The sequence below is a fragment of the Hemiscyllium ocellatum genome, chromosome 21, assembly GCF_020745735.1.
Source record: "Hemiscyllium ocellatum isolate sHemOce1 chromosome 21, sHemOce1.pat.X.cur, whole genome shotgun sequence".
NCBI lineage: Eukaryota > Metazoa > Chordata > Chondrichthyes > Orectolobiformes > Hemiscylliidae > Hemiscyllium > Hemiscyllium ocellatum.
This window is the reverse complement of record NC_083421.1, coordinates 60838267-60863641: the sequence shown is the minus strand read 5'-3', so window position 1 is coordinate 60863641 and position 25375 is coordinate 60838267. Positions and strand designations below refer to the sequence as shown.

At 41.4% G+C, this 25375-nt stretch overlaps 1 protein-coding gene across 2 annotated transcripts in view; it reads right to left on the bottom strand.

Moving 5' to 3' along the window:
• The window catches only part of LOC132825924 (early estrogen-induced gene 1 protein-like), a 108906-nt gene extending 83816 nt beyond the window's left edge, over nt 1-25090 (bottom strand). For both annotated transcript variants that reach the window (XM_060841561.1, XM_060841562.1), the window contains exon 1: nt 24398-25090. In XM_060841561.1, coding sequence (XP_060697544.1) covers nt 24398-24543 — 146 coding nt within the window. In that variant the 5' untranslated portion in view covers nt 24544-25090. The remainder of the gene's footprint in view (nt 1-24397) is intronic.
• Between the last annotated feature and the right edge of the window lie 285 nt (nt 25091-25375).

The following is a 25375-nucleotide window of genomic DNA, read 5'->3' as shown; positions in this document are numbered from 1 at the left end:
TAATCCTGATGAAGGGCTTTTGCCCGAAATGTCGATTTCGCTGCCCGTTGGATGCTGCCTGAACTGCTGTGCTCTTCCAGCACCACTGATCCAGAATCTGGAATTAAGAGTCTAATGACAACCATTAGACTCTTAGCATTAAATTTAAATCATTGTCAATTATTGGAAAAACCCATCCAGTTAACTTTCAGGAAGAAAATCTGGAGACCTTACCTGGTCTACTCTACATGTGACTCCAGTCCCACAATAGTGTGGTTGACTCTCAACTGCCCCCTGGGCAAGAAATGCTGGTCTAGCCAGAGACATCCACACCCCATGAGTGAATAAAAGAAAACTATTCAAACTTCAACTAGCACATACTGCAACTAGCCAACATACAGATCCTGAACTGTTAATACGGTGTGACACAGTTTTAAAGATCAGGAATATCACACATCCAATTCCTAATCTGTACTGAGTTAGATGCTCTCAGCCAGTACTATGTTGTGAATTCTGGTTAAATTCAGAGTGGTCTTATATGCCAAAGTTCTGTTCTCAAATGCAATCCAATGACATCCATCAGTCTCTGTATGGATTTCACGTGACTCAAGGCATGTTAAACCCTAGTGAGAAATGAATTAGTAGTGCAGAGTAGGAGGGGCTTTGCATTTTGAAAATGCCAACCTTCTGTTGTGCAGTAAGCCAAGGTCATGCCTTGTTATTCAAGTGGATATAAAAATTTTCAAAGAGCATAAAATACCACCGAGAGACCTGGAAACACTTACTCTTCAATTATTAACAAAACTGACTATTGACATTCATTTCAATGCTTCTATGGGGTCTTGCTGTGTGCAAACTAGTGGTTATGTTTACCTACAGCAACTACTTCTGATTGCAAAACACATTAGCATTGAGTGGATAAAAGAGGAGCTACACAAATGCAACTTTTTTTTTCCTTCTCATTGAAAAATAGATTTTTTGGTAATAACTTGGCAACAATCCCCATGTCAAAAAGCTCAGACACCAACAGTCTAATCATGCATGTGATGAGTGGCCAGTTGGGAGTTATACAAGGGAGCTGCCAATGTCTGATTGAACTGTACCCAGAATGAGTCATTGCCTTTAGGAGAGTAGATAGAGAAGGGAGGGAATGGAAGAAAAAAAAATGGGTGAAGGATTTAATACACAGTAACTTAAAACAAAATACACATAAAACAGATCCCACATTTGGGCTTTGATCTCTAGAGTTTAGAAGAATCTTGACTTAACCAAAAAGTTTCCCCAACCCATTTGGCCACGAAGTCAGCTGCAATCCATTCTTTTAGTACCACAGTAACCACTGAACGAAACCACAAAAAAAATCTGTCAATGGTCCAGTAAATGTCAGTGTTCTGCATTGCATTTCCCCATAAAGGTCCCCTTCAGTGTAACCCAATCCAATTACTCCCATCCCCCATATCAGACTGCACTTTCATCTGACCCTCAACTGGTGAACCCTCTCTCCTTTTCCCATACATTCCAGTGTAAAACCTAAAACCACTGCCATGCAACTTTCTTTCATTACTGTTTTGTACAGAATTAAAAACAGAAGTTCTTTCTTTTGCCTTTGGCTCTAATATATGTATTAAAACTGCACATCTGGTACCAAAGAAACATGCGTCTTTGATGTGATTTTAACCTGGAACTTTATTATCAAGTCTGCGCAATCACTTCCGTATCATTTATCAATCTTGCTTACAGAACACACTGACTGACCGTCTGTTCCAATCACCACTTCATGTTCGAGACTAAAAACTTCCATTAGAAAACCTCATGCCCTTTATCCCAAAAGGGGATTACAACAGGGACAGTTTAGAATTGTTAACACTCAACACAAACCACTGTACTGACAGCTACATCAATAACCACTTAAAGCCTCCTAAGTGCACTCCACGCAGATTCGAAGCATGCACTTTCTGTGGACTTGGGATGATGCAACATGCTGTGAAAATGAATTGCTACCAGTTAAAAGAGACAGTTGATGAGAAGAAATAATTTTCAATATCAGTAAGAGATTTTTTTGGAATCGTTATTCCCTTTTATTATGTAATTGTGTCATACAAACAGGAAGGCAGATTGCTTTACCCCTCACTACTCTATCCTTGACCCAGATTAGACCACTTTTATTTTTAACATAATAGACCAAAGCTACCTCAAATCATAGAATACTGTGGACTTCTGTTCAAAGAAATAAAACACTTCACCCAAGCATGAAACCCCAAGAAGCTGATGTTCTATCTCTAAAGAAAGTAGAAATGTTGGGTGTGGGTGAGGGCAGGAGGGCGAGAGGGCGGGAGAGAGAAGTCGAGGAAAAAGCCAAGACAGAGAGAGGAGTGAATATGGAGCTAAAAAGTCACCAGACTTGGATAAAGTGTTATCAAGTGACAGTTGGATACTTATGGATTCAGGGTGCAGATCATGAATTAAACGTTCGGTTGGGCTTACACTTATTCAGCGTTAGACTGTTGGAGTGCTGCTTTGCAGATGAGATGTCAAACTGTTAACCTAACAACTTGAATATTTCAAAGAAGGTTGGGAGTTAAGATTTATCCCTCAAACAGATGACTTGGTATCCAACTCATTAATAGGCTACTATTTATTGGATATGCACAACTCAAATGCTATGCACAACCTGGTTGTCATATTACAACAGTAACTTCCCAATCAAATACTTTCGAAGTGAAATGCTTTGACATGTCTGGTGGTCTTAGAAAGCTCTATATAAATCAGAAACATAATAAAACTACTGACAATTCCAAAGTTAAAAATCACACGACACCAGGTTATAGTCCAACAGGTTTAATTGGAAGCACACTAGCTTTCGGAGAGATGCTCCTTCATCAGGTGATAGTGGAGGGCTCAATCATAATACAGAAATTTATAGCAAAATTTATTTGTGTGATTTTTAACTTTTTACACCCCAGTCTAACACCGGCATCTCCAAATCATGACAATTCCAAAGGAACGGTCACTGATCTAAGGTCAAATATCTTGGATATGGAAGAATCACAGGCAAGTATGAAAACATCCATTTTGCACAGAATGCCTTCTCATTTTACGCTACTTCATCCTAATTAAAAAGTAACTTTTTGTCTACAGCTTCCACATCTTTACACATTCAAGTAAACTACATATTTTAATCACAAGATGGAAAGTTATCACCAAAGGAAGCAATGTTTTCTCTCTATGAAATTATAAATTGTTTACCTATTATCCCATGGTCTGCAGCTCATCACCACATTCAAAATTCACGGCATCACGGACATTTCCCTTCAGAAAAGGGACACATGGTAGCCTTGTAAAAACAACGAAGAACTGTATGCAATGTTATTGCGCATCATTCCTCCATCCTCCAACAAACAATAGCTCAGTCTCAGCAGTCACAGTGTACAAAGCACTGCAGAGCTCCAACTTCCATTCCAATTAAACGGCAGGCAGGGTGACGTATCAGCCCTTTGTCTGGACATTCAAAGAGATCTGCCAAAGACAGGCACTACCATCAGCTGCCTGGTACAGCTGAATCCTGATGGATTTCCTTACATCAGAATTTGAATGTAGTTGAAGGCAGCAGGGTGGGACAATGCATGTACCATTAGGCATTCAATTGTTTTGCTAAACTGCAAACATCTAATAGCACCCTAAGGAACGCTAGCATCTGCTGACACTTGTCACCTCTGAACTATGACCTGAAGCAACACCTGCTCATCACCAACAAAGAAACAGAAAAGGCAAAACAAGGCATGCTATAGTACAAAGCTCATTTATAATAAGTCGCACACTGGTCAGGTAACAGCGTCATCAGACAAGTCAAATTTTGCAGGATGTATAAAAAAATTATTGAAGCATTCTTAATGAATTTCAACATTATTTTCATAGATTTACAACAAACTTCATCAGCAGAAATACACTGCTATTCTTTATCATTTTAAAAGATTTTATCTGCACTATGCACGGAATCCATCCTAACATATTATGCTGTGACAAAATGATACATTTACCCATCAGATTTTGTAAAATAAACTCAAAGTTTAGCTTAGGCGTTAAATAATACACAGGGCACATCAGTTCTACAGGGATATCATCTTTCATGTTAGGAGTTTCCCCAGGCACAGTCTGAAAACAATGCTGAGCTTGAGATGCTACAATGTCTTGCTGCTTTTCAGCCATCCCATCTGGTTACGGTGACTGTGCAGAAAGTGTTCAGCAGGATGAGGCTGAGTAAGGAAACATCTGCTGCTATTGCCTTACAAACATAGGGTAGACATGCAAGGTCATATCATATCGCTGCCATTTCGTGAAGTACGTCAACTTTGAAAAAGGCTGCTCTGCCCCAAAAACCCAAAGGGATCCGAATGTGCGGGGATTCTCACTCCCTAAATTTCTTGAAGTAAATCATACAATTGAAAAGGTTTCAATTTAATCAAATAGATTTTTAACTCATAAGTCAAATTAACTAAATTCCCAACTGGATAATTAATAGCAGAGCTAAGAACTCTAAGAGGCAGCAAGCATATGGTGTACCCTTGAGCACATTTTCCTTCAAATTCTGTTAAAGGAAACCCAGTAAGAAACAAAACGGATTTAAACTGCATTTAAGGGGGGAAAAAAGGACATATTAAATATTTAGGCTATTTCTTTGAACTCACATGCATTTCCATTCAACAACGGTTTTCTTGGATAATTGGTGACATATTAAATAAAAGACAGCGTATTGGAAACACAAATGTCAGCATTGGTAGAACAAACACATTTTGAGTGAAACCGATCACCAGTACGGATTTGGTGAAAGCTCTTTATCACAGTGGCAATTTACACATGCTCCCCACAAGTACAGACTGACTGAACAGTTCTGTATTCCCAGCATGGTGCCTTTTTGGTTTGCAACACTAGCAGTTTTTCATTTGCTCTGATTTATTATTACTTTAAGAGATGGGGGAAATATCATTTTTCTGAAAGAAACGCCCACACTGAAATCAGCAAAACTAATTGCATAAACAATCACGAATAATACTGCACAATTTCTGCATGTAAATAGTTATAAAATAAAAATTAATATACTGGACATACAAAGCTCCTGAATAGGTACAAACATATACCCAAAACTCTGCAGGATCTGCACTCAAATTGCCTGTAATATCTCTGGATACAAAAGTAAAGAGCTGTGAGAAAGCAAATTTTTTTTACCCTAAACCTATGCGGCTCACTGCATTTAGGAGCAAATGAAAACATCTGTGTCAAATTCACCATCTTTATCTAAATAAATGCCACGTTTCAAACTACTTATAAAAGTTACTTTCCTCCCTCCCATCTGCAAATCCTCTCAAGTGTTCATGCTGGAAAGCGAACACAAGAATGGCTAATTACAACCAGAATTTCATCAGATTGTGTTGTCAATTGACAGCACAAACAGGACCTCAGGCCAGAATCACTTATAGAATACTGCTCAGAAAAGCAAACATATACATGATCTTTACTTTAAATCGCCACAAAACCAGTGAGTGTGAATTTGAAATTAGGCCAACTTCATTTCAAGGCAGAGCTAGATGCTGCTTCATCTCAGATTCAGGGTATATTCTGATTCAGGATTTGAAATGCATTCATTGTATAAATGATAGAAAGTAAAATCGCTCAAAACATCTGAAGCTCATGACCATTTTTGCACTGAACCTTATCACATTATAACGGTGTTTACTGATTTTCTGACCCTGGGCAAATGTCAATGTCTTGATTTTAAAATTCTTCTCTCGGATGCCAAATCCCTACATTAGCTTGCCGTTCCCTCATTCTACAACTTCCTCTCGATTCACAGGGCTCTTGCGCATCCTGAAATTTTAATTGCTCCACCCCCAAAGGTCGTGTCCTCATGTGTTGTGTCCTGAGCTCTGAACTTACCTCTCAACACCTCTATTTCTCACCTTCCTCTTTTAACGCACTGCTTAAAATCTACCTCTTTGACTAACCTGTTGATAATCTGATCTAATGTGTCATGTCACTGGTGTAACCTCGCTGCTTCTCAATTCTCTCTACAAATGAAATTTCTTTACTTGATTTATAAGAAATGTCAAACTATTTTAGTAACCCCTGTCAATACTTTGTCAAGTTCTGACCAGCCATAGATGACAAAGGTCATCTTTCTGCCAAGAACTATGTGGTTGGCTTCCTGATCAGCTGAAGAGCTTGTAGATGTGAACATTATTGCCATAAGGGAGGTGGTGGGGGTGGGACCTAAGGAGATAGTGAGGAAAGAGATCAACCTGAGAATGGCACAGTTGACAAAAGCAGCGAGTCAAACAATCAGGGCAGGCAGGGACAAAGCAGAGAACAAAGTAGGACTGATAAATTAAACTGCATTCATTTCAATACAAGGGGCCTAACAGGGAAGGCAGATCAACTCCGGGCATGGTTAGGAATGTGGGACTGGGATATCATAGCAATTACAGAAACGTGGCTCAGGGATGGACAGGACTGGCAGCTTAATGTTCCTGGATACAAATGCTACAGGAAGAACAGAGAGGCAAGAGAGGAGGGGGAGGAGAGTTTTTGAGAAGGGACAGCATTACAGCTGACTGATGGACAATGTTCCCAGAAGTACATTCAGGGAAGTTATTTGGGTTGAACTGAGAAATAAGGAAGGAATGATCACCTTATTGGGATTGTATTTATAGACCCCCTAATAGTCAGAGTGAAATTGAGAAACAATCTTGTAAGGAGATCTCAGTTACCTGTAATAATAGGAGCGTGGTTATGGTAGGGGACTTTAACTTTCCAAACAGATTGGGACTGCCATAGTTTTAAGGGTTTAGATGGAGAGGAATTTGTTAAGTGTGTACAAGAAAACCTTCTGATTCAAAATGCAGATGCTACTCTTGGGAAATAAGGCAAGGCAGGTGACTGAGGAGTCAGTGGGGGAGGACTTTGGGGACAGCGACCATAATTCTATTAGTTTTAAAATAATGATGGAAAATGATAGACCAGATCTAAAAGTTGAAGTTCTAAATTGGAGAAAGGCCAATTTTGACATTATTAGGCAAGAACTTTCAAAAGCCGATTGGGGGCAGATGGTCGCCGGTAAAGAGACAGCTGAAAAATGGGAAGCCTTCAGAAATTAGGTAACGAGAGTTCAGAGACAGTATATTCCTGTCAGGGCGAAAGAAAAGGCTGATAGGTGTAGGGAATGCAGGATGACTAAACAAATTGAGGGTTTGGTTAAGAAAAAGAATGAAGCATATGTCAGGTATAGACAAGATAGATCGAGTAAATCCTTAGAAGAATATGCTTAAGAGGGAAATTAGGAGGGCAAAAAGGGGACATGAGATAGCTTTGGCAAATACAGTTAAGGAGAATCCAAAAGGTTTTAAGAACAAAAGGGTAACTAGGGAGAGAATAGCGCTCCTCAAAGATCAGCAAGGCGGCCTTTGTGTGGTGCTGCAGGACATGGGGCAGATACGAAATGAGTATTTTGCATCAGTGTTTATTGTGGAGAAGGACATGGAAGATATAGAATGTAGGGAAATTGATGGTGATATCTTTCAGGTGTACCATCGAACTCAGTGGGAATCTAGAGAAGTGATTGCTGGGACTCGATATTTGTATAATCGATAGTCACAGGTGAGGCACTGGAAGGCTGGAGGTTGGCTAATGTGGTGCCACTGTTTAAGAAAGGTGGTAAGGACAAGCTAGGGAACTACAGACCAGTGAACCTGATGTCAGTGGTGAGCAAGTTGTTGGAGGGAATCCTGAGGGACAGGGTGTACATGTATTTGGAAAGGCAAGGACTGATTAGGGATGGTCAATATAGCTTTGTGCATGGGAAATCACGTCACACAAACTTGATTGAGCTTTTTGAGGAAGTAACAAAGACGATTGAGGAGGACAGAGCGGTAGACATGATCTGTATGGATTTCAATAAGGCGTTCGACAAGGCTCCCCATGGGAGACTGGCAAGCAAAGATAGATGTCACGGAATACAGGGAGAACTAGCCATTTGGATACAGAACTTGCTCAATGGTAGAAGACAGAGGGTGATGGTGGAGGGTTGTTTTTCAGACTGGATGCCTGTGACCAGTGGAATGCCACAACTATCAGTGCTGGATCCACTACATTTCGTCATTTATATAAATGATTTGGAAGTGAGCATAAGAGGTACAGTTTGCAGATGACACTAAAATTGGAGGTGTAGTGGACAGCAAAAAAGATTACCTCAGATTACAACGGGATCTGCACCAGATGGGCCAATGGGCTGAGAAGTGGCAGATGGCGCTTAATTCAGGTAAGTGCGAGGTGCTGTATTTTGGGAAAGCAAATCTTAACAGAAATTATACACTTAATAGTAAGATCCTAGAGTGCTGCTGAACAAAGAGACCTTGGAGTGCAAGGTTCATAGCTCCTTGGATAGGATCATAGGTTCATAGGTCCAGTGGATAGGATAGTAAAGATGACATTTGGTATGCTTTCCTTTATTGGTCAGAGTGTTGAGTACAGGAGTTGGGAGGTCATTTTGCAGCTGTACAGGACGTTGGTGAGGCCACTTTTGGAATATCGTGTGCAATTCTGTTCTCCTGGAAACTTGTTGGGATGTTGGGAAACTTGAAAGGGTTCAGAAAAGATTTACAGGTGTGCGGCCAGGGTTGAAGGATTTGAGCTATAGGAGAGGCTGAACAGGCTCGGGCAGATTTGCCTGGTGTCGGAGGCTGAGGGGTGACTTTATAGGGGTTCATAGAATCATGAGGGGCTTGAATAGGATTAATAGACAAAGTCTTCACTGGGTGGGGGAGTCCAGAACTAGAGGGCATAGGTTTAGGGTGAGAGGGAAAAGATATGAGAGACCCAAGGGGCAACTTTTTCACGCAGGGGGTGATATGTAATGGAATGAGCTGTCAGAGGAAGTGGTGGAGGCTAGTACAAATGCAATACTTCAAAGGCATCTGGATGGGTATTTGAACGGGAAGAGTTTGGAGGGATATGGGCCGGGTGCTGGCAGATGGGACTAGAGTGGGTTGGGATATCTGATTAGATTAGATCCCCTAGAGTGTGTAAACAAGTCCTTAGGCCCACCAAGCCCACACCGACCCTCCGAAGAGCAACCCACCCAGACCCATTCCCCTACATTTACCCCTGCACGGGTAATTTAGCATGGCCAAATCACCTAACCTGCACATCTTTGGACTGTGGTAGGAATCCGGAGCACCCAGAGGAAACCCAGGCAGTCACGGGGAGAATGTGCAAACTCCACACAGACAGTCGCCCGAGGCGGGAAATGAACCTGGGTCCCTGGTGCGGTGAGGCAGCAGTGCTAACCACCGAGCCGCCCCAAAACAACTTGTGGTATTGCATGCTGTTAGGCAAATACCACCTCAAGCATGATATATCCCAAACAATTTAGACTGAAAGCATGGCGAGAAATGTAGCAGATGACGTAGTCGGCAGGATGGCATGGACAAGTTGGACCCAAATGGTTTGTTTCCATGCTGTACATATCTCTATGACTATGACTTCAGAACTCTGGAAAAGGGGTTGGTGTGTCTCTCTGTAGAAAAAAGTACCTAAAATCTGAAGAAAGCCAGGTTATTTTCTCTCAACAGATGCTGTAAGCAGTTGCTTTTAAACTATAAGTCAGATATGTTATAGTTTGTGAGCCAGTCACTCTGTGCCTCCTTCAAACAAGTAGAAAAGTAAAAGAATGAAGAACAAGCTCTAATAAACAGAAGGATCATCTCAGTAAAGCTAGTGGAGAGAAGCCATTGAACTTCCTTCAGAGTTTTATTTTCCTCCACTCATAACACCAATTGTTTTCTTACTGTGTTTGTAGGAGGAGTTTTATAATCAGGTTAGAGTTTTAACTAGACAGTTAAACTGCTGACAGCTCATAGATTCTAGCTGAAGGTAAACAACTATTTATTCATAATAACAAGAATCACTATTTAAGTACAAAAAACTGGTCCATGCTCGATCAAACTAGGTCTACGAACCTTCAAATTGGGGATTTTGCACACATTGATAAAATCTTTAACTTATGTGACAACTCCTGAAACAGCAGGGGCTTGATTTCCAGCACGCTACCCTCAGGGAGATATGACAAGGCAACCAAAGAGAGAAGGCCGAGAGAGTGTTAAATACTAGTGAGAGTGTCAAGAAGAATTACCAACAATTGAAAAATGGATTGGCTGAGCAGGGAACACTGACACAACACAGGGCCTACAGATGGGGAAGACAATCAACATGATCACATTCTGCAATTGTCAAACTCAGAGTCCTGAAGCCCGTCAGGTGCCTAAGCAGATGATGAAACGTAGTTCCTCCAGCTTGCATTGAGGCTGGGTGGAGCATTGCAGCAGGCTTGAGATAGAAACCTTGGCATGGGAACACAGTGGTGTTTTGAAGTTGCAGGCAACTGGAAGCTCAGGGTCATTTTTGTCAACTATGCATTGGTGCTCAGCAAAGCAGTCACCCAGTCTGCACTTTGTCTCAGGCAAAATCTATGAAATATTTTGACAAAACACAAAAGGTTTGAGCAGCACTTCCCGGAGAGAGGGATGGAACCCCAAGTTTTTTTTTTCTGACAAGCTAAGAGGTTGGGTTTCAATGTGAAGCAGCAATTTGCTCCACACAGCAAAGTCTCCCCTCGACAACATAGTGAATACAGACATGCATGCTTTACAATGCAACCCTTCCAGTTAAACTGATAACCATTTTCATTGATTCAAGCTCTTATCATAACATATCCTTCATTTAAATGAAGTATGTTACTCAATTAAAAAGCTACGAACTTGTGGAGGTCAAGAAAACAACAAATTAAATGGTCCATTTTACAAAATAAAATAATCTAAACAGTATGTACATCCCAAAAGTCGAAAGTTACAATATTCTTCAACACAGTCCAATACAAAATTCAGGAAATTACATTTGCATTTTACTCCCTGCTCCCCATTTGTAAACTTAACCTCAATTATTTACACAAAAAAATTTGAACGGGTAATTCATTACCCCCTAAACCTTGCCCCCAACCCCACAAAATCTGGTATAAAAGTCAAGAGTAAAGCAGTTGCTTTTCAACAAAACTTGGTAACTTGAAGTCGTCTGGGACTGACATTTAGAAATAATATTGGATTTTGTCCAGAATAATTGTTCCACTCCCGTTGCAGTTCTCAAAAATATCTTCACTTGTTGGATTCAATTGTTTTCTTCACTACAGACTGAGAGAGATCTTTATTTTGACAAACTACATATGGATATATTATGAAACAAACCAAATAGACAGTACTCCCTAAAGAACTTTCAAGCACTCAAGATTTTTCCATGATTCTCTGAGTGGTTGAGCAATGACTAATCATTTCAAATTAACTCTTTTGGGTGAACGAATGAAAGTCAGTCATAAATTTGAAAATTCTTATTGTATTATAATGAAAGTAACAGGGGCTTTGGTGGTGCAGTGGTCATGTCCATAGCTCTAGGCCATGAGACCTGGATTCAAGTCCAACCTGCTCTAGTATGCCATAACATGTCTGAACAGGTTGATTAAAAAAAACCAATCTACAGCAGCAGAAATACATGCATTGTTCATCTCATTGCATTTGAACTGCATGTTCATTTGGCTGAGAGTGAAGCAGCACTAAAGCAAGTCATGAGGCAGTGTAGGTCACCAACACTCACCTAACCTTCAAAATGACAGAAGATGACAAAGCGATGTGAAGAGAGAGAGAAAGAAAGAAAGAAAGAAAGAAAGAAAGAAAGATCTTCTAAAACAATTGCTTATAATCACAATCTGATGGACCTCACAACCTTCACCCATGACTGTCTCAATACAATATCCTGATTAGGCACAGGTGGGCTCAGTAGCAATTATGATTTTTGCAACAGAATGCACTCCTACTGAATGGGTTAAAATGTGCTCTGTAGATGGATACCTCCCAAAAATTAAAGAATGAACTGCAGATGCTAGAGAACAAAAACAAAAACAAAACCTGTTGGAGAAACTCAGCAGATCTGGCAGCATCCACGAGGAGAAAGCAGAGTTCATGTTTCGAATTCTCCATCAGAACTAATCAACCAGTCCTTCAGAAACAGACAGGGCTGGCACTCCATTCATTTATCCACAATCAATATATTACTTTGGTGAAAATCCAGAACATTTCTCCCAACTGAAGTAGAATAATTAGAATTATATATAGCGAAGGAACCTACATCCATTAATGCCAGTTAAGTGCAAAATGTTTAGAAAGAACTGGGTATTATTATCCAAAACGATCTTGGGGCTATTCACAAGAATTAAAACCCTTAGCTACCTGACAGATTACATGTTGAAAGTTTGAACCCATGTTCACCTCTACATGTATATGCTGGTTATTAATATAAAGTGCAAAAAGCCCCACAAAGCTTATCACGCTCCACAATCTTCTTTTACAACAGATGGCTTCCCATTTCAATTCTAGATACTTCGTGAGTAAAAACAAAACTAAGTCAGAACTAGGTTCATTCATGCAGGATGTTATTTTATATATTTGCACCATGGTGAAACGATAGAAAACAATGAATGCAAGCACTGGATTAAAACAATATCATTTCATCAGTGAATTTCAACATTAGACTTTTTCATTCCTCAAGTACTCAGAAAGACCCTAGCTAGATTCAGGTGTACGTCAGTTAATTACAATTCATCTAACTAGTTTGAAGTTAAATTAAAATAAAATAAAATAAAATAAAAATTAAAATACATCAACCACTACAGCAATTATCTGAGCTGTGTTCATCGTGGATCTGGATTTTGACAGATTAAGTAGAGTGACACATTGCCATTAATTATTTGGATCCTTCATCATAATTCAATTGTGAACATTTACAACATACACAACAGGAGTTCTAAAATCGAGTCACTGCACAAACTGTCCTTGCGTGCAAGTACAGCAAAAAGCTAGGTCACCCAAGCTAGCGTTTGTCAACATTTCAACAGATTGCAAAGTTTGCAATGAGAATCCACTTAAAGCCACAGAACCAATGTCACCTTTCCAACCACTGCTCATGAGCCCTGTGGTCACAGAGATAACCTCGACTTCTGCAGAACAGAACAACATGGAATGACTGAGCACTACAATCAATCAAATGTTTTCAAGCAGATATACATGAATGTAAACATTTATTCCACTAAAGACTCTGCACAGACCTCACTCAATGCCAAATACTTAAAAATCAGATTCTTTCCTCTTCTGATGATTTTGGAGTTAAAAGCTACAATAGCTTTTGTTTGTATCCATGGGCAAATGCCCTAGCTTCCGCAATACAGAATCTCAATTCAGGATATTATTTAATTCGCTTGATTTTTTTATGGGGAAGAGGGAGTTAATAGCAGCAACAGCAATGCTGAAGTTGCTTACCAGTATTTCCATGTCCTTGGCAAGGGGCAGGAGATTAAACAGGCCTTGCCTCAGTTTCAATTTTCATATATTAACTCTTGCCTGCATGTGTGTTTACACACACATCTTAAGGATGACAATCAGCTCTCCTCAGCTCCCCTCCAGCCAAATCATCTGTAGTCATTCTCCAGCCTCATATATTAGATTACTTACAGCATGGAAACAGGCCCTTCGGCCCAACAAGTCCACACTAACTCTCCGCAGAGCAACCCAGACCCATTCCCCTACATTTAACCCTTCACCTAACACTACGGGCAATTTAGCATGGCCAATTCACCTAACCTGCACACTTTTGGACCGTGGGAGGAAACCGGAGCAACCGGAGGAAACCCACACAGACGCGGGGAGAATGTGCAAACTCCACACAGACAGTCGCATGAGGCAGGAATTGAACCCGGGTCTCAGGTGCTGTGAGGCAGCAGTGCTAACCACTGTGCCACCGTGCCGTGAAGGACAACGTTTTGTACAAGGCAATATCAGGTATCAGACAAGCATCACATCCTAGTATGAATTAGCACTGAAGAAAGAAAAATCTTTTTTACAAAACATTTAATAGATTTGTGTGCAAACAGCACCTTGCTATTGTGGACCAAATCGGTTTACCTGCATAATTTGTCGTGTTCAATGAAAAGCAAATTTGTTTTCATCTGCATACTTTACAGGAAATGCAAGGGACAGGAGATAGCAAACATCATGTCACTTGACTAGTAATACAGAATTCCTGGCTAATTTTCTGATGACATGCATTTAAACCCCACCATGGCAAATAGTGAAATTTGAATTTTTAAAAAATCTGCAGTAAAAAGATAACCTCATGCAACATTGCCAATGGCTGTAAAAACACATCTGGTTCACTCATGCCCTTTTGGGAAGAAAATTTGGCCTACATGTCATTCCAAATTCACAGCAACATGATTGACTCAACTGCTCTCTGGACAATTAGGAATGTGCAATAATGGCTGTCTAGCCAATGGTGCCCACATCCGATGAACAAATTAATAAAACAACAATGGGATATGATTTTGAAGTGGCCTCAATTAGGGCAAATAAATTCATCTCCCTTTGAAACAAAGTATTGAGTGCTTTAACCTCAGGGAAAGGAGACTACTACCAAGGCTTAAACCTCAAATAACACCTCATTATTACACAAACAGCAATCGGGAAGTACAACTCTTCCAAACTGATTTATACAAATATGGAAATATTACGATGCAATACACAAACCAATAGCAATAATCAGGAAATGGTGTGTGACAATCTCACAGTCTGATCAATAAAGTTACAATCGAAATAGCAATAAATCAATAATATATAAACACAGATCAAGTATTACTGATTACAAGTCCAAATACATAATCCTAACTTTCAAAGATGATTAGTTGGACCCAATTTCAGATTGCGTGCGAAACTGAAATTATGAAATGAACTTTTTTTTTAAAATAGCCCTTTCTGGCATATATTGCATTTATTGGCTCTTTCGAGATGCTCTGGGAAAGTAGTAGTGCTCCATGGATTGTATAACTATTTGTAGATGACCTGAAAGTATTAGGCTTTAACTAAGTTCAGACTTGGAACTACACTAACATGAAACTGGTTGGAGGTGGCAGGTACCCCTCCATGAAAGCAGTTTTTCCTCTAGTGTTGTAATGGGATGTAGGCTCTAGACTTGCATGTTTAATAATCCAGTATTGTGACACCCATCTTTTGTCTCCATCTGTTGAGCAGGGTTGAGAAACAATACTCATCCTAGAAACTAAGACTGAAAATACAAATTAAATTAAGGTCTTTGTACAAATACCATTAAAATAATAAAAATCTTAATTGATGTTAACTTAAACAGTTTGGGAGCAGAAAAATACAGGACAGGGGTTTAAGGATTAAACAACTGCATGAGTCACAAAAATATCTGTCACAACCTCAAAAACATTTCACAACTGAACAACAATCTAGTCAGTATTGTTTAAAATATACATAAGAAATATTAACTCTGCTCTTCACAGAAATAAATTTACAGAACAGATTAACAAGAAAATCAAAGTTCCAAGAACAGATACAAAATAAACCAGGATTAACTACTCGACACAGGGCCTGATATTGCTGGTCCGCTGGAAGCAGAATGAGGAGGAAATGGCTGTGCCCCACAAGAAAAGTAAGCTAGAAATCATCAGTGGAGATGTAAGAGTGGTTAGATTTCCTACAATTTTAACCAATTACCTTTGAGAATCAAGAAATACTTAAATATAGCATTTCCTCAGCAAATTATGGAAGAGGCATCAGATAAAGTTACCACAGTCCCAGAAACCATATGGCTGCACTCATATTAGAGAGTACGACTGGCGATGAGTTTAAGTAAAGGAGCACCACGCTTCAGGTGAAGGGCAAGGTTGAGAAAGCTGGATCTTCATGGCAATCGGAATTGGCACGGGAATTTAACATGCTGTTGGGCATCATCCTACATCACAAACCAACTATCCAGTCAACTGAGCTAACCAACGCAACAAAGTGACAGCAAAACGTGCGTGGAGTGCAGTTGCCACAACTCCGGAATGAAATGAGCTGGTTCTCTCAACCAGGAGCAACATGCACATGGAGCACCACAGAGAATGGCATTCAAGTAGCTGATGAAGAGTCATTGAGACTCGAAAAGTTTGCTTGCTCCCTCTCCATGGATACTGTCTAACCTACTGTGATCTCCAGCATTTGTTGTTTTCAGTCTAGATTCCAACATCTGTAGTACACACTTTTACACACCATAATTTAGATGGGTGGGTGCATGATTATTAATCCACATGAAAGGAGGCCTTTACATCAAAAGCCACAGTTCCGAAAAGCTACCTCATAGACTAATAAATACACTGGAAGTCCAGTAGAGGAGGTAAATAAAGTAATGGATTCAGTAGTATTGCATATACTAACTTGTGCTTTATGCTGAAACACACCTTTACATTACTCAGAAAAATTAGCAAAACTAATAACAAGTGCAGTCAAAAGTAATTTATAACCCACAAAATTAAAAGACTAAATACACTCATAAGTATTGAAAAATGTGTTACAAGGGAAAAATGTCTTGTCCCAGCATGCCCTTGTACAACATGGTTCAGGGATTAACATCGCAAATTCTCCCCTTTCCCAGGAAGCCCCATAGCAATTCCAAAGGATTCCAGGGAATTTTTGCTCAAGCCATGGATCAAAACAATAACTAAAATCTCACAATGCTATCCACCCTCCTGTTCCCATCTACCTCCAGGTGATTCAAGAACAAAAATCAGCAGAGGTAGCACCTGTCCAACAAGGGAACATTCAAGAGGAAGTTCATTACAAAATATAGCCGAATAAAGAAGAACAATTCAGCTTGATATAAAGCAAAAAAAAACGTGAATACAATAACAGCCCTGCAATCTCCTATTAGTGGGTAATTCATCAACTGCAAATACTGGAGATCAGTGCATTGAAATGGATGACAAAACAACCTGGCTATTATACTCCAGGTAAAAGAGAATGTAGTTATTTTAAAAAAGACACAGAATGGTCAAAATCTGAAAAATGCAAGTGACATGAATTCCAAATTCCTTCATCTTGAGCTTCAGGTAACAATTCTGCTGTTCTAAGCTTTGACTGAATCAAGGAGAAGAAATTGCATATCTGAGCCACTCAGACGCAGCTCACTGCAATACTGTGAAAATACGGCACTGTTAGATTTGTTTCATCAACACATTGTCCCTCTTGTCCTTTGAGGTGGCCATAAAAGATCGTATGGCATGACTGCAAGAAGAGCACTAGAGTCTTCCTGGGTGTCCAGATCACTAATTATCCCTCAATCATCATCAGAGACATAGATTATGGGGTCATTCTCACACTGTTGTTGTGGTGTCCAAATTGGCTGCCACATTTCCTACATTATAGCAATGACATTTCAAAAGTATCTCTTTGCTTGTAAAGTATTTTGAAACATAATAAAAGGTATTACAGTATATAAATGCAAGCCAGTCTTTAATGCAAAGGGCAAGACATCACTCAGGAAATTTTCCTGCAGGACTTTAGCAATACAGTGAGACAATTAAGATTACAGTGTGGAAACAGCCCCTTCAGTCCAACCAGTCCACAACAACCCTCCGAAGTGTAACCCACCCAGAACCATTTCCCTCCTAACACCAACACGAGTGGGCAATTTAGCATGGCCAATTCACGTGATCTGCACATCTTTGGATTGTGGGAGACAACCGGAGCATCCGTTTTGTTTCTAGTCACAGAATTGTTACAGGGCAGAAGGAAGCCGTTCAGCCTATCTTGATGATACCACCTCTTTGTCACTTGGGTGACATGCTCATTTGGCTGCTTTCCCTAAATAAACCTGAGCATTCTTCCTTTTCAAATAACTATCTTATTCACTTTTGAATGCCTCTTTTGAACCTACCTCTACCAAATTCTCAGGCAATGTTTCCAGATGTTAACCACTGGTCCTGCGAAAAAGTCTCTCTCTTGTTGCCAGTTCTTCTTATCCAATATTTAAACCCCCTCAATCTTGATCCTTCCATTAGTGGGAACATTTTCTGCTATCTACACTGTACTCCTAACTCTTCAATGTGCTAGTCAGATCTACCTCAATTTCTCTACAAGAATAATAGACCTAATTTCTACAATTTATCTCGAGAATAAAATTTCAGATGTGACATCCCTTTGCGCAAATAAAATTTCTCTTTTTGAGAAAGAGACAGAGAGAGAGATGCAAAGCACAGAAACAAACACTTTCAGTCCAACTCGTCCATGCCGACCAGATATCTTAAATTAATCCAATCCCATTTGCTGGCATTTGGCCCATATCACTCTAAACCCTTCTTATTCATGTAATTACTCAGATGCCTTTTAAATGTTAGAAGTCACATGACATTAGGTTATAGAAAACAGATTTATTTGACATCACAAGTTTTTAGAGCATCAGGTGCAATCAAATGTTTGAAATGCTGTAATTGTACCAGCCTCCACCACTTCCTCTGGCAGCTCATTCCATACTCGCACCACCCTGTGTGAAAACGTTGTGCCTTGGATCCCTTTTGAATCTTTCTCCTATGCCCTCTAGTTTTGGACTTCCCTTCTCTGTGTCTATTTATCCTATCCATGCCCCTCATAATTTTATAATCCTCTATAAGGTCACCCCTCAGCTTCCCACACTCCAGGGAAAACAGCTCCAGCCTATTCAGCCTCTCCCTATAGCTCAAATCCTCCAACCCTGGCAACATCCTTGTAAATCTTTTCTGAAGCCTTTCAAGTTTCACAACATTTTTCTTAAAGCAGGGAGACCAGAATTGAATGCAGTATTCTAAAAGTGGACTTAGTGGTCAGCATTGCTGCCTCAAAGCGCCTGGGACCAGGTTCAATTCCATTAACCAGTATGAATCAGTACTAATGTATAGCTTTTGACCTGAAGTAGGTTAACTCTGCTTTTCTCTTGAGATGGATTTGACCTACAAGGTGAAATCATTCTGTACAGCTGCACTTCTTTCATGTTGAGCATATTGCTACTTATTATGGAAAATTACTGCATGTATTGTTTTTCCATGATGATAACTTGCTTAAAAACCACATATTTTCAAATGCAGTGGGGGAAAATGTTTGAAGAAACGAATGGTAATCCTTGTTGACTGTTGGAAAAAATCCACCTGGTCCACTGATGTCCTTTAGGGAAGGACATCTCTCCTTATCTGGTCTGGCTTACAAGTGACTCCAGACTGTCAGTAATGTGGTTGACTCTTAGCTGCCCTCTGGGATATTACGGATGCACCATGAATGCTGGCCTGGCCAGCAATGCTCACATCCTGTGAATCAATTAAAAATAACACTGGACCCAAAGCTAAACTGAAGTATCCTGGAAGTAACGAGGGAGTCTGCAAGTTTGACAAAACACAAAGTAAAATGCCATGAAACTGACACAATACTGCTCACATTATCACATGTGCAATGCAGTATCTGGGATGGTTTTAACACTTCATACTTTAGTGCTGAAAATAGTGTGAGGCAGCAGTCTACAACCACAATATGAAAAATATAATCTTATTTTTGTTTTGATTATACAAGCTATATTATAGTTGCTAGCATACTGTACAGACACCATTACTTTCCTGATGCTCCACAGCTTTATTGCCACCTCAGAAGCTCCTTCTGCATAAGATACTTCATGACTGCTCTAATGACAGTCATCCAATGAAGACCAACAATGCCAATATACCTGCCTACAATTCTTTCCATTTGCTGGCTCATGGAAACAGAGCTGCATTATTTGTTGTAACCTGCTTCATTCAGTTAAAAATAAATGCTTAGTAGTTTAGACTTTAAACATAGCTAACTTGAAGTTGAAGCTTTTCGCTTTGCACTCTCAGAACACAAGAAAAAATTGAAGGGGTAATGAGAAGAAAGTGCTGATTGGTTGAGCCGTAACTGACATGGCGTTACAGCAATAACAGTTAACTGTCTATTTTAATTCTCAGACCAAGCACACAGGTTCTGATTGGTCAGTGTTATCATGGGGATGCAGAAGGCTGACTCTTTAACCCTGTTTTTTGAAAAAAAAGTGCTAAGCAGGGTTCGGAGTAATTATTCACACAGCTTCAAGCAAATGCATCACACTGCAGTACCAGTTAATGATCTGAAATGGCTTCCAGTGTAACGCTTAGCACAGCCTCGATTACTTATCGAAAGAGGGGTCACTGGACTCAAACTGTTGACTCTGCTTTCTCTTCAGATGCTGCCTGACTTATTGAGTTTGTCCAATTTCTGTTTTTGTTTCGAATTTTCAGTGTCCACAATTTTTTCCACTGAATTATTTAATATCTTACTTTCAATTATTCTGTTATCAATTAAGAAACTCCGAATGCAAATCACTTGCACTTAACAGGTTTAGCCAGAAAAACTTTTGTTCTTGAAATGCTCTTTCTTCTCTACATATCTGGTAGGCAGAAAACATCAGTGAAGTGAGTTCATTTCCAATACATTTCATTTTCTGCAACGCAGCATTAAACAAAAATGTCTCAAGAATAATGCCAAATAGTTTCGATATCCAAATAACTGGAACAGAACATAAATCAGTCACAATATGCTCTCAACAACCAACAATAAAAAGACAAAAATGAGCTGTCATACAAAATCAGGTAGTGCACTGTACTTCCAAAGGATTTGAGAACAAAATCTAATTCAAAAGATCAGACTTGATCAAGTATTAACAGGTTCAAGGACAAGGCATGTACATAACAGATGTCAGAGATAGCACAGATCTGACAAATTGCTCAAAACCCATACGATGCCTTCAAACGCTACTAGTAACACTGTTACTCGGTGAAAGCAACTTTTGATTTGTGTAAAAGAGCTAAAATATTTGCAGGCATGGATTTTTTTTTTACATATGGTCCTGATTCATTCTCTGAGCTCCCCGACAGAGGGTAAATATTCGTGTCATTCAGAGCCAAACAGATTAGAAACCCAAGCTTAATTACATGCTTATGGCATGCCAGCTGAAGTGGCAATGACATGTGCTACAATTGGCTTCAACAAGCCCAAGAATTAGACAGGGAATTAAATTAGCTGAAAGAACTTGTGCACACAATTGATGTCAGGACTAAGTTTTGCTGTAATGCATTCACAGACAAATAATAACACACCTACTCTCACGGATAAAGGATAGTAACTAAATAGCATCGTACACCGAACAAAACACGTTATTTATTGCAAAAAAAGTTATCACCCTCAAGGAACAAACAGGAACAGAAATTAAAACTAGCCAAGTTAAAAAGTAAATAACTGTTTTGGAGGCAGTCCAAATCAACATTACATCATTCACCAGTTGACAACAGCGACATAATGCCACGTTAAGAATGCAAATTGTAAACAAAATCCTCCAAATTTCCAACAAAGTCCACTTCGCATTGAAAATGCATTCAGGCCAACTGTTCCATGCTGTTGCATATGCATCATGCAAGCATCCTCATATTCCTTCCATTTAAATTGATGAGCAACACTTCCTCTTCCTCACTCGCCTCAAGCCTCCCTATAAATCCATCTAAACTATCTGCATCGACTACTGTCAATCATTCACTCATGACATATGGGCATTACTGGCTGGGGCAGCATTCATCACTCATCCCTCGTTGCCGTGGAGAAAGTGCTGGTGAACTGGCTGCTTGAAACTCAGCAGACGATTTTGGTTAGGGATTCTCACAATGCCATTAGGGAGGGAGTGAAAAAGATTTATCCAAATTCCCGACTGAACGTATTAGTGAACCCTAGTTTTAGTCTCTTCCAGGAACAGGAACATCTTCGCAGACTCTGCTCTAGCAAACATTTCCTTCATGAAACAGTTCCCTTAAGAGGCACTGTGGTCAGCGGTTAGCACTGCTGTGTCACAGCACTAGGGTCCCGGGTTCAATCCCAGCTTCGGGCGACTGTCTCTGTGGTGTTTGCATGTTCTCCCTGTATCTGTGCGGGTTTCCACCTTGTGTTCCAGTTTCCTCCCACAGTCCAAAGCTGTGCAGGTTAGGTGAATTGGCCATGGGAAACGCAGGGTTACAGGGAAAGGGTATGGGGGTAAATCTGGGTGGGATGTTCTTTACAGGGTTGGTGTGGACTCATTGGGCTGAATGGTCTGCTTTCACAATGTAAGGATTCTATGATTTTCATCTCAAAAGATTTCAAGACACTCCCTTGAGAGAAAGGTTACATTTTAACCACATGTATTACAGATGTCAACTAACATCAGGGCAGAACACACTAATCTCATAAATGCAACAAGTGAACAAGTAATTGTATACATTCAGTATATGTACATAAAAGGAATAATGAGCACCTGAGATGGTCTATGTTATCCCCTCTTGAATGTTCAGGTAATACCATGCCATATGAACAACCAATCACAAGCAAATTATCTCGATTTTGATTTTGAAATCTTACTGAACATGGATGGGCCAGGTTCTCTACTTAAAACTGTTGTCATATTCCAAAAGCACTCAGTTTTAAAAGAGCTTTTGCAGCATCTTCAGGACTGTGAAAATGACTATAGAAGTTCAAATTTGAGCATATAATCCTAGGTTTTTGACAGTGCCACACTAAATTAGATTACATTCCCTACAGCGTGGAAACAGGCATTTCAGCCTAGCAAGTCCACACTGTCCCTCCAAAGAGTAACTTACCCAGATCTATCCCCCTACCCTGTATTTAGGCCTGACTAATGCAACTAACACTATGGGCAATTTAGCATGGCCAATTCACCTGACCTGCACATTTTTGAATTGTGGAAGGAAACCAAAGCACCCGGAGGAAACCCACACAGACGCAGAGAACATGCAAACTCCACACAGACAGTTGCCCGAGGCAGGAATCGAACCCGGGTTCCTGGTGCTGTGAGGCACAGAATTCAGCCTTCAGAAGGTGCACCAGTCTGTAGCAAGGTCACTGACCCAAAATGTTAACCTGCTTCACTCTTAACAGATGTTGAGTAACCCAAGCATTTTGCCAGCTTTGAAAAACTGCCGTTGCCTTGAACTTGCCTTTCTTGAGTTTGACCTTGTGTCCCGGTTCTGCTCCTACAGTTTAATTTAAATCATCTGCAGACTTACCTTTTAACTAACTTACATAGTTGTAAAACAATCTCCTTCCAGAAACAAAACCCCAACTTTGACCATTCCTCACTTTCAGTTTTGCTCTGGGCCTAGTAACCCATTCATTTTTGTGCCCCCATTTGTCTGGCCTGCTTCTATGTCGCTTGAGTAGGATTTGAAACAGCGTATCTCAAGGGAACAGCCCAATGTTAACACTGAATTCTTCAGACTGGTACTGTTTAGTTCAGTGTTCAATGGGCTGTGCTGCACAATGAACAACACATTGGCATCAAGACCACACCAAAAGTTAAACTGCAAAAGAAAACAACACTGACACTTTCCTGTACAGCCTCATCTGGGAATAAACCAACAGTACAAAGCAAAGTTTATATGCTTGCAATGACACTCAATCTTCTTCTACAACTTACAATTGAGGATACTGTCACAATCATGCCCCAATTAGAGCCAAAAAAATGGAGGTCAAGTGGCAGCTAGTCAACTGCCCCGACACATTTATTCCTCTGGACAAAGTAATTCTCATTGAAAAGAAAATTAATTTTCTGGACTTACACAAGCTCAAACACACAAAAAACACACTGTTTGGCAAATTATGTACAATTCTGTGTACCACCAAGTTATGGTCAGGAGGACGGGGTGTCAGCAAGGGAAAAAAATTGGTCTCTCCACCCAAGGGGTGGACGTTGGGACGCAAGGAAAGGGAGTGATAGCAACACAGCACTGGGGAAGGATGACATGCAGGCGTGGGAGATTAATAGGGGTCTACAACAGAATATCGAAGCTTGGATTTGTGGGGGGTGGAGAGGTTGTGCATGATGGAAGGTAAGTAAGAATGGGTAGGGAATAGAGTTGATGGAAACAAGACTCAGGGAACAAGGGGACATTGGGGATTTGACTGGGCAGTGAGCTGAGGGATGCACTGGGGGTTCAACAGGGCATCAAGATAAAGGACGTCAGGGTCACAACAGAACAGCAAAGCATGGGGTCACCAGGGTTCAACAGGGCATCAAGGCATCCGACAAAGGGACATCAGGGTTTAACAGGGCATTGGACCAAAGGGCATCAGGGGTTTAACAGAGCATTGGACCAAGGGGCATCAGGGTTTAACAGGGCATCAGACCAAGGGACATCAGGGTTTAACAGGGCATCAGGGCTTTAACAGGGTCTTGGACCAAGGGGCATCAGGGCTTTAAAAGAACATCAGTCCAAGAGGCATCAGGGTTTCACAGGTTATTGGACCAAGAGGCATTGGTCCAAGGGACATCAGGGATTTAAAAGGGCATCAGACCAAGGGGCTTCAAGGCGGCGGGGGGGGGGGGGGGGGGGAGGCTTGACAAGGCATGGAGGGGGGGGGGGGCGGTTGTTTATATTTACCTGCTTGAAAGCTGGGTGAAATCCCCACCATCCAGGAGGCGGATTTTACAGAAGAGCACCCCGTTGACGAACGGCACGGCGGCCAGCTCCTCCAGGCTGAAGATGGTCTGGAACTTGAACTTCTTCTTCTTCATGATGAAAGCCATGGGGCCCGGGCGGTGATTCCGCGGCTCGGGGAGGCAGACAGTGACTGACAAACCGACTCCCCGCTCCCCACACCCCCCTTACAACCTTGGGGATTACCTCCCGCCCGGAGGGTGTGTGTGTGTGCGCAGCACAGGGAGAGACAGGCGGAGATGGAGCAGCGGGAGACACCCCCCACCCCCGGCCACACACAGGCCCGGCGCTGCACACTCAGCCCGGGGCCGCCGACTCGGTGCGGGACTCAGGCCCGGGGACGCACGGCTCGGCGCTCGGGCCGCATCCGTTGCCCCCGGAGTTGGGCATGGGCGCCGTGCGGGACGGACCGGCTCCTCATGGGCCACTCGGCGGTAACTGAGGGCGGGCGGGCGGGGAGGGGAGGGGGGTGTCTCGGCTTTCCCCTTATCTCCCCCTCCGGAGGGGAGCACGGATCGGCACACGGAGGCTCCGTACCCCCGTGCTGCTGGCTGAGTGAGTGAGTGTGACTGCCCGCCCTCTCTCCCTCTCCGGCCTCCCGTCCCCGCCGGCCCGCCTCCTCCTGTCAGCGGCGGACTCTCCTCCAGCCCGCCCTCCCCTCCTCAGAGCGCGACGCCCATTGGCCCGGCCGCCCCGCCGCCAGTGACTCCGATTGGCCGCGACCGGCCGCGACCGACCCCGACCGTCACAACCGTCAACGTATCACGACGCTGATTGGTCCGGCCTGGGACGGATGCGACCTCTCCAATGGTCCGTGCGGTCCCCTCGCGGCGGTTGACCTCATGTCGATTGGTGGGGGTCAGCCTCCTTCTCTGATAGGTCGTAGCCGACGCCTCTGATAGGCTAGTGTCAGACTTGAAT